This window comes from Pygoscelis adeliae, unplaced genomic scaffold (assembly GCF_000699105.1).
Source record: "Pygoscelis adeliae isolate BGI_AS28 unplaced genomic scaffold, ASM69910v1 Scaffold290, whole genome shotgun sequence".
NCBI lineage: Eukaryota > Metazoa > Chordata > Aves > Sphenisciformes > Spheniscidae > Pygoscelis > Pygoscelis adeliae.
The window spans coordinates 1,716,290-1,729,486 of NW_008823965.1; the positions used below are offsets into that span (position 1 = coordinate 1,716,290).

Genomic DNA, 13,197 nt, shown 5'->3' on the forward strand with positions numbered 1-13,197 from the left:
ACTGTTCTGCCATCCTCTGCTTCCAGCCAGGGGACTCCTGTGCTGGGCCTCACTCCTCCTTTTATAAACGGCTGTGAATTGCAGCCCTTGGTATGCAGGGAGGAGCCGGGAGGAGCGGGAAAGCTGCCTCTGGCAGGAGAGCAGCTTTATTGCACCCTCTGAAATGTCACATTGGTGAAACCGCCGCCGGCGATGGCGTTCGAGTGATTTGGTGGACATTTGTAGCCAGAGTCCATCTCTCCGCAGAAACCAGACATCACGTGGCTCTCGCCTCGCGCTGGAAGCTGTCACTGTCGCTAATATGACACATCAGAGATGAGATGCTGCTTCTCATTAGCATCAGGGGGTAAAGGGCATCCTCCAGAGGATTTGGTGCGGTGGCTGCTGCATCATTAACACAGGCGGCCAGCAGCAGCTCTCGGCCTTTCATTTGTTTTCTATCATCTAGCCTTATAAAAGATCTGGATGCTTGGAATAATTGTTGGTAATGGCTAATGAGGAATTGTCAGGCATGCGATTGCCACGTCCTTTATCTGCGCGGCAGTGTGGCAGACTTGCAGCCTGGTGCCGCAGCAGTATTTTATTTGTATTTTGCCAGCACCTGCTCGCCTCGACCTGTATAGCCTGGGGTGATGGACGAGCAGAGAGTGCGTCCTCAAGTTTAATAACTTAAAGGCTGAAGGGCTCAGACTCTCATGTATATTGATATTTCTTTTTTCTTAATTAGCATTTACAATGATTCTTCCCTAGTGCTTGCTCTTAAGACGGGCTCGCCAGGAAGCGGCTGTGTTTTATTAGCCCTGGGGTGTGTTTTTAAGCAAATGGCTGGATAAGCTGCTCCACAAGGAGAGGAGGCTGATGGCTGTTTTCTTCCTTCCTTTCTCTTCCCTAGAAATTGGCAGCTGAATGCCAGAGTGCTGGCTATCCGGGGACCCTCATCCCGTACAAGTGTGATCTCTCCAATGAAGAGGAGATCCTGTCGATGTTCTCTGCCATCAAGACCCTTCATCAAGGAGTTGATGTCTGCATCAACAACGCGGGGCTGGCTCGCCCGGAGCCCCTCCTCTCGGGGAAAACGGAGGGCTGGCGGACAATGATAGACGTGAGTAGTGCCACTGGGAGAGCAGGAACTGTGCTAGATTTTTATTTCTTCTGGCCACCTGCACCATTGTCCCCATCTACTCATTTCACGTGTGCAGAGCTGAGGACCTGCTTCCCATCTGGCTCTGACATGGCCCGGGTTTGCTGATTGGGAAGTGGAAAGACATCACGCACTGCTGAGCCACGTGCCTTCACCTTGGAGTATGAAAACACTCAATACCTTCAGTAGCATTTTTCCTTTAGCTCAATGGCTTTCTAAAGGGTGATGAGCCTTGCTTTTTTTTTTTTTTCTTCAATAAAATAGGAAATTGAATGCCAAGCACTGGCTTTTGTAGCTAATCCTGTTAGTTGTAGCAGTGGGTTGTAAAACGGGCAGATTCTTTTTGGCTTAAAAAGCTGTAATGCTTTTTGTCTTTATAGCTTAATTTTCTGCCCATAATCTGGTTAGAGCTGGACAGAAACAAGGCAATTTCATATGCCGAGCTGGGAGTTTGTGCAAATGGTCCATGCCATTTACTAGCAGTGCTTCTTCCTGGGTGTTGCTGTCCTGAGGTGCTGCTGTGCATCTTTTTGCAACTTCACCATCTTTTGTCAGTATGTGACAGCCCTTTTCTGCACATAGCAGTGGCAGCCACGGCTGTGGGACCCCGGGCCAGTTTGTGTGCCCTTGCAACGGCCCTTTTGTACTGGCCTTCCTGTGGCTCTGGCCGATGAGATGCTGAAACAGGAGCTTTTCACAAAGGTGACTTTCCCCTCCTATGCTACCTACTTTTGTGCATGAACGCGTCATCCTCATAGGAACAAGAGTCGAACTCGTGGCTTTGGGTAAACCTTGCAGCACCTCCAGCAGCTGTGAGAGCAGACGACATGCCTATTTGAAAAGCTGCTCGAAACTGTAGGCTCGGGGCTACTACATCTGACAGCAGAGTGAACCGGGATCTGTCAGCTCCTGTGGCAGCCGGTGGCTGTTTATCCAGCAGCAGATTCAGGGGCTGTGTAAAGCGAAACAGAGAGGCACATTGAGGCCTCAGACTCCTGCTGCCAGGGCAGGAGCTGCCATATCCTGGCTAATTAAGTTCTTGTTAGGATTTTGGCTGGTCTGCTGGCTGCTGTAACTGCAGCCGAAGCAAGCTCAGCTCAGCTTTGTCTGCCCAGCCAGGCTTTTGTGGGTTGCCCAGCCTGGGTCACTGCACAGCCACATCTCCCCGTCCCCGGTTGCCATGGAGTCTTTAAAGAAAATTAAGTGAAGTGTAGCTGAGGCTGAGCTGGTGTAAAGCAGGGCACTTCCCAGCGTTGTCTCGCTGCAAGCCTGGCCCTGCGGGTCGCCTCCGCCTTGTAAACTCCTTGTCCCGGTTGCTGTCGCTGTGTCTTGTGTGGATGCTTCTGTGGATGCTGCGTGTCCCTCACACTTGTTTCTCTTTGTTCTTCTGACCTTTTGTTCTTTGGAAGGTGGGCAGGCTGGGGGACACACGTGGCTTTTGCCAGCTGAAGGCCCTTCCCCTCTCCATGTTCCATTCCCTGGCTTCTCAGGTGGGAGTGCTCTCTTTGTCCCACCTTCCACCAGTTTTAGGGAGCAAGATTTTGGAATGGGGATTGTCATGTATGAGACACTCCCGTGTTGGTATTTACAGTGGCTCAAAGTTTGGGAGTTTGTGGGGTCCCCCTCCTTGCGGGTGCTGCTGTGTGCACCCTTTGGACCTGCTTTGGGGTGGGAGGAGAGGCGCAGGGTAGTGGCTCCACAAGGGCAGCGTTAGGAAACCAGGCTGGGGGCCTTTTTTGTTCCCAGAGGTGATCTGTATGGCTATGTCTGCTCTGATTTGCTTGGCAAAAATGCTATTGGTAGCACTGTGAGCAGACTGAGACACGCAGCTGGTGGGTTTGCTCTTGGCTTGTGTGTAATTGTCTGAATAACACTTGCACCTTTAATGTGAGGGTGAAGCCCTGGGACCCTCCAGAGCCAAATGCTTTGCCCATCTCAGCCCAGGCAGCCCTGCCAAGCCTGGGCTTTGCTTTTTAGCCTGCTGGTAAGTGGTAGAAATAGCTCTGGGTTTTTCCTTTTGCTGTGTGTCCCCAGTTTTGCGGCTGCAACCTCCCTGTTTGGAAATCTTGCTCTCCAAGCGTGCCGTGGCTGTGCAGGCGCCGGCGTGGCAGCGGGGTTTGGGGAGGGATCTGCGCTGACAGCTCTCCCCGCTGTGGCATACCAGCCCCAGGGAAACACTCCCCAGGCCCATTTCTCCATGCTCTGAAGCTCTCGGAGGGTCAGGACGGGGGAAGGTTGCCAGCGCCTTTCACAGGCCACTGGGCTTTGCAGAGCTGAGGGGGAGCAGGGAGGATTCTTCCAAAGGTCCCTTGGAGAAAGGTGTTAGTGAGCAGCACAGTTTGAGAGATGCTGTTGGAGAGTTTCAGTGTACTTCTGGGCTGCCAGACAGGAGAAGTTTCTAAACAGCCATTGATCTATTGATTTAGGAGGCATTAGGGCCTTAAATTAAAGTCTTTTTTTTTTCTTTTGGTAAATCGATTTTTGTTTCCATGCATTTTTTATGAGCTTTGAGGCTCTGTCTCTTTCCAGGCTCCCCTCTCAGTATACCCATTCCATAAAATCTCTTGCTATACATCTAACAGTTGAAATCATGTTATCATTTACTAATTCCTCCTCTTTTTTAATGTTTCAGTTCCTTATTTGTTATCGTATTTGTTCCCAAGGGGGAACTGCATCTCCCTGGGCTGCAGGAGTCTCATGTTGGGAATCGCCTCTCTGTTGCATTACAGCAGCGCAGAGTCCAGCGCTGCCAGCCAGCAAATTCAGCGTGTACCAGGGAAGGAGCGTGTTACTGCAGGCAGGTTCTGAGCCTGTCATCTTTTGGTGCACAGCTTCCCCCCTTTTCTCTCTACTTGTTTGTGAGGTTGTGGTTGACATGAGGCTGGACCAAAGTCCTCCAGCTGTCCCCGATGCACGCGGGAGTAGCCAGGGCTGGGTGCTGTGTACACGCGGACTCCAGGCTCTGGGATTTGAACAGCTCCTTCACGTTTTATCTACTGACCTTTACAGCCAGGAATTCAAGCTGAACTTTCCATTTGCACTGTTCAGGGCACAAAGGACTGCAGCACGCATCCTCTTGCTCCTCTAGACACTAAATGGGTGTGATTCTTCTTGGCGTTATTCGTTGACTGGCAAGGCTCTGTTCTTCTTGCTTTTATATACCATCTGTGCAGAGATATGTTTTCTGTAACCTGCGTTTTTATACGTACTTAGGAGCTGGGATACTCATTTTGATGCCTTAGAAAAGGCTGATGCTGGGAAGTGAAATGCTCAGCGCTTCCAGGAACAGGATCTTATGTTCTCCCAACCTGGCAATTGGAACTCATTAATTACTGGAAAATGTGCCTTCATTGTTTCTATTGCATTAGCACACACACGCGGCAGTCACAGACCTGCTGCCTTGTGCAGCACGCTGTGCAAAGGCAGAGCACAGATGTGTTGGCCTTCTTTGCTAAGGGACCTTTGCACCTTTTGTTCTTAAAATAGGAACAAGGCTGAAAAATGTCTTGCATGGATATTTGTAACAGCCTTTAGATTGTTCCTCAAAGAGATACAGCCCTAACACTTGCTCATTTTCTAGGCGTGTTTTTAGGTTCCTGAGTGCCTGTTCCACGTTTTGAAATGGGATTTCACCCAAAAATCTTGTGGGCTATTGGGAAAAGGCAGCGAGGCAATCCCAGCTCAGCTGCCTTCCGGACAGTTGTTTTGTTGTACCAGGATGTCTTATCTTACAGGCTCTGGACTTTCCCATGTGGCTGTTGATTAGTATCTTGCTTTGCCAGTAGTTGTCAAAATGTTGTAACTCTACCCACGCAAGGAAGCATTGTTCAGCGTGAGTCACAGCGTTGGAGCCGGGTCTCAGGCTTTAGGCTGATGTTACCCTCTAGTGGCCTACGGAGACTGAGTGGAGCTGGGGAGCACCTGCACCAAAGACACGGTGCCTGGTGGGTTCAGGGCATCCCAGGGCAGGGAGGAAAGCAGGGATGATGTTTGTCATGAAGGCTTTTTATACTAACAGTTGCCCAGATCTGTATCTGAAAGGACTGGCTCCTCACTCAGTTAGTATATCAGACTGGAGCAGGTTACTCCCGCTTTCCTAGACCTTCTTACTGTGAAATCCAAAAGCCTTCAGATGCCCTGCCTGCTCTGGTCTTCACTCAGTGCTGAGGTGGTTGTACAGTGCCACTTCTGCTGACATGTCTGCTAACATTCTTCCTTGCACAGCCAAGGTAAACCTTCAACCTGGTGCCGGGGAATTTATCTCTGTAGTTCCAGGTATGATGACTGAGATATCCAGCAGTGACTGTGTGCTCAACCAAAGTGCACTTGGTTGAGAAATGATGACTCTACTTGTTGTGTTGCCTGGGTACTCTAAGATCAGATAAGCATGCTATTTATCTATCGCCAAGACAAAAGCCTCTACTAATGAATAGAAATAACAACCAAGACAAAAGCAGTGACCAGAGGATCCTTCAGCTGACCCCACTCGTCCTTTGTGTGCTGCTCAGTAATTACATCTCTCAAATCCATCCCTTTCTGCCTCTTACTTTCTGGTCTCCAAACTAGTGTTCCTCTCTTGCATGTCCTTTTGTGCTAGCAAGTCCTAGTTAGCCTGCCCCATTCTTGTTTATAAGTTTTACAACGATCATAGCCAGCTCTCTCACGTATCCTTCGCTTGTTGTCCACGTGGCCTTGTGCCTGCTGCTCCTCCCATTTATAGTTGCACCTGATTTCTGATTCATCAGGTTAGTTCTTTGTGGATATTTAGTTCACAGCAGTGTTTTTAGACTTGTCTGACCTGCTCATTTAGTTAGCAAAGTGACATGCCATTGGGTAGGACCTGCCAATGTGTCCTGCCTTGAAATGGTTACATCCTTTCTAGAAGGCTTCAGCAGACACTTTCTACCTTTCAGCTACTTTTCCAAATCTAAACCACTATAAACTTGAGCTGTTAGCACTGCTGCTGAGAAGGTTTGCTCATCAGTCTTGCACACACCTCTGGGTGCTCTGTATTTCAGCTGGGGGAATTTCCATACCTCTGTCTTCCTGGAAACTTTGCTCTGTGTTTTATGGTCAGCAAATGCTCAAGGCATCTGCGCATTAACGGTGGCACATTGCAGAGGTGATACGACTGAGTTTAACCAAGCCACGGTGTGGTGGGCAGTGCTGGTCCAAAGAGCAAGAGCCTGGAAAGCTCTGGATCCTGTGCTGAAGGACTGGATAAATTGCCGTGTCCTTTCTTCCTTGGCTTATCCAGTTAGGGTTGAGGAAAATGTCAACGGACGGTGTGACAGATCGGTGGCTTTCATATCTGCAGGGTTACTTGCCCACTCTGGCCCTCTCCATGGCACGATGTGATCTTTGGCTTCATCTGTGCACGGGAAGCTCTTTGGCTGTGTGGTTTGCAGTGCCTCTGAGCACCTGGCTCTCTGACAGGCAATATCTGGGGATTTCTTCGTTAACTAGCGGACCTAATTACCTGCTGTTAGTGTCCTATCAGCTGCCCCAACTCCAGTGTGCTCAGTGCTGTACAAAATAAACAGCTTTGTCTCCCGGGCAGAGTGCTGACTGTGGGGAAGTGGGTTTGCTCTTCCTTACCTTGCACCCACCCTCACTCTTGTCTGTAAAACAATTAAGTCCATTTATTTCTGGCAGAGGCCAAGGCTGTCTCACAAAACTGGGTATCTGTGCCTCCCCTGCCCAAAACCCTTGTTACTGCAGCCCCGAGCTTGGTCGCAGCGTGATGTGGGTTGTGTGGCGAGGCGTGCGGTGTGCGTATGTGCATTTCCCTCTGTTGGCGTTTGCAGGAATTGCCGTGGGTCAGGGACCGTAACCTGCATCCGTGGCTTTGGGTGTGCGGGCGGCAAGTCAAAGGGCGCCAGGCAGGGCTGCTGGTCTTAGTTTCTTCTTCTTTTCTCTTCCCTCAGGTCAACGTGATGGCCGTGAGCATCTGCACCCGAGAGGCCTACCAGTCCATGAAAGAGAGAAACATTGATGATGGGCATATCATTAACATTAACAGGTATGCAAGGGGGGGAATGTGGGATCAGTCACGTGTGCTTCCTCCTCCCCGCCTCGCAGAGAGGATTTGAGTGGTGGAGCTTTAACCTTGGAGTGGGCTGATGGTGCCCAAGGAGGGGTTTTCCAAGGATTGCGATGGTTGATTTTCAAACCACTTTTTTTAACCTCTGCTGGTTTAAATGCAAGAAAGACCAAACCAGGGAGAAAAGGATAATGCCAACCACTTGTGATGGTGCAAGGTTGAAGATTGAAACTTCTTGACCAGCTCCAGAAAACAGCTGTGTTGAGAGGAGCCTCTGCATTCCCCACAGGAGAGGGGAATTCCTCACATAGCCACCACATCAGCATCTCTCTGTGTTCATTACGGTGGTTTGACTATCCTGTTGGTTCCCTCTCGGGACTCTGCTTGCCTCCCTGCCTCTCAGCACTTTCCTTTCTGCTCTCCCCTCAGCATGAACGGCCACAGCGTTGTGCCACAGTCGGTGGTGCATTTTTACAGTGCCACCAAGTATGCAGTTACAGCCCTCACGGAGGGGCTGAGGCAAGAACTCAGAGAAGCAAAGACTCATATACGAGCTACAGTGAGTACTGTGGGCTCTCTTCCTCTCTCCTGCTTTTGGGGGTGGTAGAGAGCTGGCAGGCTTTATGGGGCAGAGGTTTTCCCTTTGGAAAACAGGCAAGGAAACGCAAAAATAGCACTCAGCACACTGGGAATGTTCAAGTCCTGTGGCCAGCTGTCCCTGGCCACCTCTTTCCCAGGCAGAGAGAGACTGGGGGGCAGCAGGCACAGCAGCAATGAGCTGTGTCAGGGAATAAACTTTTTGGGTGCACAAAGTGGGCAGTTGCTTGTCCAGGAGCGAGGGGGGCTCGTGACAGCAGAGGGAGGCAAGCAGCTGGGCTGAATGCCCTCATGCAGAGCTTGCATCTCGGAAGTGATGTGTCCAGAAGTTAATTTGTATTGCAAGCTTTTCCATCATTTTCTCTGCTTCTCTGTCCCTTTGGGGTGTGAAGTACCCATCAGCGGTTCCCCAGAGGTACCTGCCACAACAGTCGTTATGGCAAAGCCTGCTCTCTTAAACTATTCCCCTAGAAAAAGGGTGGGGAAGGAGAACAATAGAAAGGGGGGTGGAGGTTTTCTTTGGCTTTTTCAGTGCTAAAAAGTTTTTCTCTCCTTTTTTTTTTTCTTTATTCTTTTACTGAAGGGGAATTACAAATCCTATTAGGATGTGCTCTGCTTTTTTCCAGTGTATATCTCCAGGACTGGTGGAAACGGGATTTGCTTTTAAACTTCACGATAATGACCCTGAGAGAGCTGCTGCAACCTATGAGAGCATTCGGGTAGGACATGGAGAAATGGAAACAGAGGGAAGTGGCTCTGACTATAGTTTAACAGTCTCTCTCCTGGCTAGTTCTGCAGAGTGCCCAGTGCTTTCCAGGATGTAATTAGCATCCCCAAAGTCTCAGCACTCAAACCTCAGATTTTGTACTGATACTTACACACTATGTAGGTTTTCATTTAGTTTCTGACTCCCTATATTTTTCCTTTTATTTTGATGTTCCTGTAAATAAGTGTCAGTCAGCTTTGACATTTGGCAGGCTATAACTTCTTTATTGAAGAGACGATACAATAAGCAAACATGCCTGCACTAGAAGAAATGTGAGTGAGCTGTCTTGCAGGTGGCTAGCACAGGATTTCTTGTGCTTCTCTGGTAATTTTTGATAAGGATGGCAATGCCTGACCTGGCAGAATTACTGTGCCAGTAGTAAGATTATTCAAAGCAAATGGAGAATTATCAGCACCAGACGCGTCCTTTGTTAAATTTTTAATGGATTTTTTTTTTTCCCCTGCTTGCTTGCATCTTTTTGACATGCCCCAGTGACACTGTCGAAACTCATTATTGATAGTTAGGAAAGAAGTGATCTTGTGGTTAACGTCCTGAGGTGCCCTTTGACTAAGAATCTCTTTCCTGTCTTTCCAGTGTCTCAAAGCTGAAGATATGGCTAACGCTGTCATATATGTCCTCAGTGCCCCACCTCACGTACAGGTAGGCTGTGGTTGGGTTGGAGGACTCTGCGGTGGGTGGCTGAAGGCTGGGAGGGTAACTGCTGCCCTGACGTTTGCTAATCAGCGTTGCAGCCGCTGTATCAGCTGTGTGCTTAGCGGAGCCTGGCCTGGGGATTAGCGGTGATTACCTTTGTTTACACTTCCCTTATGGCAGCTATGGGATTGCGCTGCTCGGGCTGCTCACAGCCCTGCGGATCCAGCAAAGGCTGCTCTGACTCCAGAGAAGATCTGCACAAGGCAGGGGGAACGGGAGGGTGATGGGCATGCTTAATTTTTTTTTTTTTTTTTTTTTTTTTTTTAAATGCTTCTATGCGTTCTTACAAAACCTTCCCTATATTTACCAAATTCTGTCTTCAAGTTATTTTGGTTTTCTACTCAGCTAGTCCATTGGGACTTTATTCCAGAACTTCACCTCTTGGGATGTTTGAAAAATTTCTTTTAATTTTCAGTCTAAATTCATTTAGGATGGTGCCGTCTGAGATTTGCTGACGGTCTTGCAGCAGAGTCAGGTCCTGCCAGCTGCCAAGTAACATGTTGGGCCTGAGCCTGGCAAGTGCTGTGCGCCTCCCCAAGGGTGGCGTGAGATGCTTGTGCTGCCAGAGGGACTTCCCTCCTGTGAAACAAGAAATAAGTGACCAGCTTTGAGCTGGAGCCAGGAGGAGGTAGGAGCAGTGTCAAAGTTCAGCATATGCAACATAAAAGTTTCTATTGCAAAAGCAAGCTTTGGTCATGAGAAGTTTAGCAGCCCCTCGCATGAACTCTGCTCCTTTGGAGCAAGACACGGCCGCCTTGACGTTGGATCAGTAGTGATAGCTGGCCTTCTTGTCTTAAGAGGACAAAAAATTCTGCTGTGGCTGATCAAGCAGTGCTTCTGCTTGACCCTTTGTGAGCAGGACCAAACTAAAGGCTTGAACCATGAGAGTTTATACTCCCTGTCATCTTGCACTCTTCTTTTCTGTGCATGTTTGTGCTTTTATTCTTTCTGCTAAAGGCAGAGCAGTCACATTCACCTTCATTTCTTTCTAATATCTCAGTTAAGCAGGCTCATTTCTAGTCACAGGAACTTTCTTCATGTGCAGCTTGCCGCTGTAATGGTGCAGCGTGGAAGTGCCCAGTGCAGGATTTAAAAAGGACTTCAGTGCTCCAGTAAAATCCTGCGTTGGTCTTTTCTAGATTGGAGATATACAGATGAGGCCAACGGAGCAGATATCATAGCAAATGAAGAGGACCGTGAGCAGCACCGTGTATCCACTTCACTTCGAACCCTCCGGCAATTTAGGGTTTCGTCGACTGGCTAGCAATGTTTTAATCAAGTACCAAGGATCACGTTTGAAGAATTATTTTTCTCTCCCTCTCTCTGAGCTGGTGCTGGTGCTGAGCCAGTTTAAGAAAAAAATAGTAGTGGGTCTCTTTTCTCCCCCACTCCTTTCTGAAACTGCTTAAGAGTAAAATGTATTTGAAAATAATGCAGGGAAGTGGTTTGTGGAAGATTGTTGTCTCCAGGCTGGTTTATTCTTCCTTTCGCTTTCTTTTCAAGGTTTGTTTGATCTTATTTGCTGATGCTGTGTCTGGACATAGGTGAAGTGGCATAAGATGTTTGCCAGTGTGCTTAGGGTTTGAGATTTTTCAGTGGATGTCATCCTGAATCCATCTAATTTTGGGGTTTATTTTCATCAGATTGATTACTGATGGTAATGATGCACGTGATATTTTCTACTTCTTTCGTACTCCACTGCCCTAAACCCAGCGTACAATCTCACCCACCTCCCCAAACCCTCCTTTCCCATTCTCATGAATCATGCCTGCCAAGTTTGAGGAAGTATAAATGTGTGTGCTTGCTATTTCTCTTTCTTTCTAGGTAGGTAGGTAAATAGTTGGAGGAAAAGTACCTGAACTTCTGCAGGTTAGAATGATCATCTAAGTGGCATAGTTACAGTAAGAGTGAGTTGTTTGGTATTTTTAATAAAAACTAAATGTGTGCTGTCTTGTGATCACCTCTATCCTTGGTGTCATCTCCCAGCACTCTTGATGTTTTTGTATGTGATATTTGCATGCATTGACACTTTTCTGGAAATATTGATCGGTCTTAGAAAGATGTCTGGTGCTGTTTAAATGCTGGTGCTGATGAGTTGGAAATGGGGAAAGTTTGTTTATATGCAGAGATACAAACTCGGAGAGAGAGAGAGTGAAATGAACCATGCCGAAGCTGTCCACGATGAAAAGATACTAGTAGGGGCATTTGCCTACGAAGCAGCAGGTAAAAGGTCTGGTTCAGATCTCGTACTAGTTCTACGCTGGTGCAGCCCCATTGTTTTGCTCTGGATTTATTCTAACTTGAGGGAGAAGAGAATCAGCCTCAAAGCTGATACATGCGGAGCTGGAGACCGCTTGAGTTGTCTTAAGACTCTTGCAGCATGGCAGAAGCATGTCTGTGTGTAGTCCAACGTGCTGCAGAGCTATGGCGCTGTTAACGTATATGTTGCCTTAAGATTGCAGACTCGCTCCTGCTGCTCTCTGGACTTTCTGTAGTCGAGGAAGGCGAGCCGTTGGTTTAGGTGGAGCAGGTTATGGTCAGCTGATCGGAGCGGAGGAGTGGGAGCCAGAGAAAGTTGGGTTGGATTGTTTTGCTTGCACCAGTATAGCTCTGTGGGAGTTCATCTGTGTTGCACCACTGTAAGGGAGACCAGAATTGGGCCACTACGTCATGAGTTTCAACTCCCTAGAAAGCCTTGGGCAAGTCCCTTTACCTCTCTGCCTCAGTTTCCCCATCTGTAAAATGGGGATAATAATACTTACCTACCTCACAGGGGTGTTGTGAGGACTCACAAACTTTTGTAAAGCACTTTGAATACGAGAAGCGCTATGTAAGTGCTGAGTGTTGATATGAAGTATTATTATTAAATCTTGTGATACATAGAATTCCTTGTGCCAAAGGTGAGCAGCTGTAGAAGGATACAAGGAGAAAACTGGTAAAACACGCCTTCGGAATGCCAAAACAAAGGCAATTTGCCCCTTTTTTTCTCTTTATAAATACACACTCATGGTGTGTTCTGTCCATTCATCATCTGTCACCAGTTTCTACTGGCAAGTACACACAGCCTCATCTCTGGATTTGGCCTTCTAACTTAGCGTGAGTGAAATTCATACCCCGTGGTGCAGTCTCGCACCGTTGTGATGCACTGTCCTCCTCCACCTTGCCGAGGCGGTGGCTTTGCGTGGGTTCTTTGCACAGAGCTGGGTTTCACCCGCAGCATTGGGTTAGATGGTGTCCTGCAAGGAGCGGCCAGCCCAGGTCTGCACGCAGCCAGCAATGCTCGCTGCAGCAGAGAGCCTGCGCCAGCTGGAAAAGCTCTTTGGTCTCCGTGCCACTGTGATCCTCAATTCGGAGGCACTTGGCTAAGGAAGGGTCAGGCACTACTGTGCTTTTTTATAAAGCCCCTGTGATGTTCAGCTAGACGCAATATGAAAACTCCTGGAGTTTTCCGTAGGGTTTCTTTTGCAGGAGCTTGTGGAAATTCAGCAGATGCGCTGTGCGGTGTGTGCCATCTTTTTAAGAGAAGGTGGTTGAACGAGGAGTCGGAGGCCAAAAAAAAAAGGAAGTTGAGAAATTGGGAACTCCTGAGCAGAAAAAAATGACCAGGGATCTGGGTAGCACTGGTTAAACATCTGAATTGGTGGCTGCAACTGTGTACAAAGTTAAGCAGATGTTGAAATGCATGGCTGAGGAGGGACCTGACTTATCTTTCTGCTCTGTGAAAGGAGGCTTTGGGAGAGAATTGCTTAAGATGTAAGGCCTTGAAAAAGGGCCAGTCTGGGTAGCTGCTCCCTGCAAATACAACCTGGCTGACCTGCAGCCCTGGAAGTTTGGGTTTTTTTCCCCAAGAACATTTGTAACATTTGCAAGTCTATAAAATAACCTTGAAATGATATCCAGTATATTTTTCCATTTCAAATGTGTTTTTAGGGGATA

General features: G+C 48.2%; 2 protein-coding genes across 2 annotated transcripts in view; both read left to right on the forward strand.

The window, feature by feature from the left end:
• The first annotated feature begins 874 nt into the window (after positions 1 to 874).
• DHRS11 (dehydrogenase/reductase (SDR family) member 11) lies at positions 875 to 11,723 on the forward strand. The gene is made up of 6 exons (XM_009324139.1): positions 875 to 1,102; positions 7,069 to 7,163; positions 7,614 to 7,743; positions 8,408 to 8,500; positions 9,142 to 9,207; positions 10,401 to 11,723. Exons 1-6 carry the CDS (start codon positions 983 to 985, stop codon positions 10,440 to 10,442), a joined length of 546 nt encoding a protein of 181 aa, XP_009322414.1. The 5' UTR covers positions 875 to 982; the 3' UTR covers positions 10,443 to 11,723.
• Positions 11,418 to 13,197, forward strand: part of MRM1 (mitochondrial rRNA methyltransferase 1 homolog (S. cerevisiae)) — a 12,669-nt gene continuing 10,889 nt past the window's right edge. The window contains exon 1 of the mRNA XM_009324360.1: positions 11,418 to 11,484. Coding sequence (XP_009322635.1) covers positions 11,418 to 11,484 — 67 coding nt within the window. The remainder of the gene's footprint in view (positions 11,485 to 13,197) is intronic.

Coding starts and splice junctions, on each gene's coding strand:
- DHRS11 (XM_009324139.1), top strand. CDS start 983: ATGTTCTCTGCCATCAAGACCCTTCATCAAGGAGTTGATGTCTGCATC. Junction 1,103..7,068: donor GCTGGCGGACAATGATAGAC/GTGAGTAGTGCC, acceptor CTCTTCCCTCAG/GTCAACGTGATGGCCGTGAG. Junction 9,208..10,400: donor GTGCCCCACCTCACGTACAG/GTAGGCTGTGGT, acceptor GGTCTTTTCTAG/ATTGGAGATATACAGATGAG.